General features: G+C 46.0%; 1 protein-coding gene across 1 annotated transcript in view; it reads right to left on the bottom strand.

Annotated features, from left to right (window-relative positions):
• psmd3 (proteasome 26S subunit, non-ATPase 3) overlaps nucleotides 1-3,582 on the bottom strand; it is a 10,438-nt gene extending 6,856 nt beyond the window's left edge. The window contains exons 1-3 of the mRNA XM_046041395.1: nucleotides 3,276-3,582; nucleotides 1,915-2,105; nucleotides 1,319-1,459 (exon numbers count right to left, since the gene is read on the bottom strand). Coding sequence (XP_045897351.1) covers nucleotides 1,319-1,459; nucleotides 1,915-2,105; nucleotides 3,276-3,444 — 501 coding nt within the window. The 5' untranslated portion in view covers nucleotides 3,445-3,582. The remainder of the gene's footprint in view (nucleotides 1-1,318; nucleotides 1,460-1,914; nucleotides 2,106-3,275) is intronic.
• Nucleotides 3,583-4,371: the final 789 nt, after the last annotated feature.

Raw genomic sequence — 4,371 nt, 5'->3', positions numbered from 1 at the left:
ACAGAGACACATACAGACAGACAGAGACAGAGAGAGACAAACAGAGACAAACAGAGACACATACAGACAGACAGAGACAGAGAGAGACAAACAGAGACAAACAGAGACACATACAGACAGACAGAGACAGAGAGAGACAGACATAGAGACAGACAGAGACAAACAGAGACACAGACAGACAGACAGAGACAGAGAGAGACAGACACAGAGACAGACAGAGACAGAGAGAGACAGACATAGAGACAGACAGAGACAAACAGAGACACAGACAGACAGACAGAGACAGAGAGAGACAGACACAGAGACAGACAGAGACAAACAGAGACAAACAGAGACACATACAGACAGACAGAGACAGACAGAGAGAGACAGACACAGAGACAGACACAGAGACAAACAGAGACACAGACAGAAAGAGAGAGACACAGACAGACAGAGACATAGAAAGACAGAGACACACACAGACAGAGACAGAGAGAGACAAACAGAGACACATACAGACAGACAGAGACAGAGAGAGACAAACAGAGACAAACAGAGACACATACAGACAGACAGAGACAGAGAGAGACAAACAGAGACAAACAGAGACACATACAGACAGACAGAGACAGAGAGAGACAAACAGAGACAGACAGAGACACATACAGACAGACAGAGACAGAGAGAGACACATACAGACAGACACAGAGAGAGACAGACATAGAGACAGACAGAGACAAACAGAGACACAGACAGACAGAAAGAGACAGAGAGAGACAGACACAGAGACAGACAGAGACAAACAGAGACACATACAGACAGACAGAGACAGACAGAGAGAGACAGACAGAGAGACAGACACAGAGACAAACAGACACAGACAGACAGAGACATAGAAAGACAGAGACATAGAAAGACAGAGACACACACAGACAGACAGAGACAGACAGAAAGAAACACAGACAGAGACAGACAGACAGAAACAGTGACACAGACAGAGAGACAGACAGAGACACAGAGACAGAGACACAGAGACAGAGACACAGACAGAGACAGACAGAGAGACAGAGACAGACAGACAGAAACAGTGACACAGACAGAGAGACAGACAGAGACACAGACAGAGACAGACAGACAGAAACAGTGACACAGACAGAGAGACAGACAGAGACACAGAGAGACAGACAGAGACACAGACAGAGACACAGACACAGACAGAGACAGACAGAGACAGACACAGAGACAGACAGACAGAGACAGACACAGACAGACACAGACAGACACAGACAGACAGACACAGACAGACACAGACAGACACAGACAGACACAGACAGACCTCTGTGTATCTCTTGTTGTTGGTCAGGTGAACCACCAGCAGCAGCTGCAGGTACGCCTCCACCTCCGGCAGCAGAGGAGCTGACGCTGCTTTACCGGTCCTCGGACGGAACTGGACGTCTCCGTCCGCCATCTCCATCGGCTGACAGACAGACAGAGAGACATTAATACCAATCAGCTGTCCTCAGCCTTCACTGCTGTCTGCGTTCAGGCACTTAAATCTGAAACCTGCACTTCTGATTTACTTCGTCAATAGAAACGTTTAAACTGAGAGGAGAGTTGGTGAACAGGAACCAAACCTCTGTGTGTTTTCAGCCTGAAGTGCAGCTGCACGGATTTATGTGATGAGATAAAATAAAGAGAAAAACCTGCTGCTGTTTCTATAAACACCATAAGACCCAGTTTGGTTTCTGAATATTTGAGAGAGAAAAGCTGGAAAGCCTCAGAGAAGCTTGAATCTCCATGTTTGTCTTTTTTAATTTGTTAATTATTACTTAAACATGGAGATAAATATTAATAAGAATCGTCTGACTCGACATCTGAGAACAAGCCTGAAGAAACAGTTTGAAAAAATAACTCCTCATCACGGAGCCCCACCTCCTCCAGGAAGCCCACCAGGAAGTCCCTGGTGGTGGTGTTGTTGGTGAAGAAGCCGAAGATGGCTTTATGCAGCACGTTGGTGTTGAGGCGGCGGCTGGTGGACGGCAACGCTCTGAGAGCCCGGAGGACGAAGCGAGGCTCCTTCCCCGACACCGCCTTCTCTATCTGCTTCACATGCTCCTTAATGTCTGGGGGGGGGCAGAAAGGTCAAGAATCAGACAGAAGCTCATTCATAATTCTACACGTTTTAGACTCAGTCTGAGTTTGGAGATACAGACAGACAGACTACCGCACGGCTCTACCGAGGTCATTCTAAAATTATGTAGACGTGCTGAGGGAACGTTGAATCTCTACCTACGACTTTACAGCGAATGTTAGGCGAGTTACCTTTGAGCTCAGAGCCTGATGTGACGACTTCAGAACACGTGATGTTTGTCTGTCTGACTCTCTAACAGCCTGTAAACTGAAGCTCTGAGTTTAAAATCCAGCAGTCGTTAAATTAGTTTCAACAGGAGCAAGTCTGCAGACTCCTGAACTCCTCTGGGTTTCTGTAAATAGCTCACTTGTTAATCAGCTGTTATTATTTTAAAGTTTAAACAAAAAATGCTGCTGACTGTATTTCTGGGTGTCAGTATGTTGTTTCAGTACTTTTTAACACCCCCACCGTGATAAAACTGACAACCGGGATCCTTCTGGTCCCTGTAATCGTTACTAAACCGTTTGGTCTCTACTAACCATCATATTATTGTGGATAAAGTGTTTTATTGATTAATCTGAAAACGATACGTCTAAAAATAAAAGTCGTATTATGGTGTGTGTGGAGTCCACGTCTTAACGCTGACCAGGTTTGACGAGCCTAAATACAGAGGGGTTTAGGTAGACCTGGTCTGATGTGGTCTGGGTGGAGATAAAATCCTGGTCACTATGTCCCAGACCCCCCATATTAAAACACACGTGACTCTAGTCTAGTTGGTATTTTAGACCTGGTCTGGTGTTCAGTGGGCAGAGAGAAAGAGAGGAAGCTGCTAGTTAGCCTAGCACAGCCCTGATCGAGCCGAACTCCATTCAGAAAACAGGCGTTTTAAAAGCGGTTTGCTTGTCATCTCGCTGACAGACCAGACGAAGCATGAATTCATATTTTTAACACATCAGCATCACGAAGTCTTTATTTCAGCATCAGTTTGATCCGTTTATTGAAACTAGCTCACCGCTAAATGTTTGTTGTGTTTATTCGGCAGCTTTAGCTCATTATGCTAACAGGCTAACAGCCGGTGACTCAACGTTCCCGACAGCGGACCGGCTCCGGTACCGGACTCTCCCGGCGTGTTTCACGGTAACTTTCGGTCTCTGCGTTTTACCTTCCAGGGTCACGCTGTCCAGCTCTTTGGGCTTAGCCGCGCTAGCCGCGTCCTCCTCCGGCATCTCCACGTCCTGCGGCTCGGGGCCCGGGTCCTTCGGCTTCTCGGCCTTGGAGTCCCGGTCCCGGCCTCCCGCCTTTTCCCGCCGCTTGGCCGCTGTCTCCTTCATGGTGTCTGGAAGACAAACCGGACAGATAAAGAGACCCCTGCTGCAGCTCGGACACTTTAATCGGCGTTTCTCTGCGGAGTCGCGGCGGCTCAGCTCAGCTCTGCGATGACTGGCAACTATTGTGACGCGCAGAGGATTCTGGGATACTTCAGACAGAACGGGACGAGCGCAGACGCAGATAATCGATGACAGATTGAGCCCCGCTGTAAACAGAGAGGACGTTTCACCGTCAAATAAACCTGCACGAGATCTGATTACACTTTAATTCTTTAATCATTTAAAATATGAATTGTTTGGGAGCTCAGCTGTTCAGGGGAAATGGAAAAAGAAAACAACACTGTGATTTTATCTGAGATCATTTTTATTTCAACAGTAAGCTGACATTATTGTGTTTGTGGTGCCACAGTAACAACACCGTAAATACAACAAATATTTAATTTAAAAAAGAACCGGTCAAGTTGTATGAGTGTGTGTTTCTGCATATTTCTGCCTTTGTGTCTGTTTTGTGTGTAAAGTAATGCATGTTTATGTTTTGCATGGATATAAATAGGTACAGACCTGTGAACCTGTTTCTACTTTTAGTTTCTGTGTAGGAGTCTGTATGTGGCCCTTGTTAACTCGCTGCTTTAGCTAAAACAAGTAGTGGTGACCGTGTCCATTGTAACACAATCAGTGATGACACGAGCAGCATCATTTCACCTCAACGAGTTTTAAACAAAATACTCACTTTGAGTTATGAAAGTAACTTTTTGGATGTACAGTATTTTCCCCCTGGTGTCTAAAGATCTAGGTTATTGATTAATAATTAACACTAACAAACTATGTTAATATAGTCGTGGCTAACGGGCATGCAAGATTTTATGATGGCTGTAACACTGTGTTACAACTGGCCCCGAGCCACATGGCCCGATGCAAGCAGCTTGTTTG

Source organism: Micropterus dolomieu, linkage group LG02 (assembly GCF_021292245.1).
Source record: "Micropterus dolomieu isolate WLL.071019.BEF.003 ecotype Adirondacks linkage group LG02, ASM2129224v1, whole genome shotgun sequence".
Lineage (NCBI taxonomy): Eukaryota > Metazoa > Chordata > Actinopteri > Centrarchiformes > Centrarchidae > Micropterus > Micropterus dolomieu.
The sequence above is the reverse complement of the archived record's forward strand: the minus strand, read 5'-3'. Positions and strand labels throughout refer to the sequence as shown.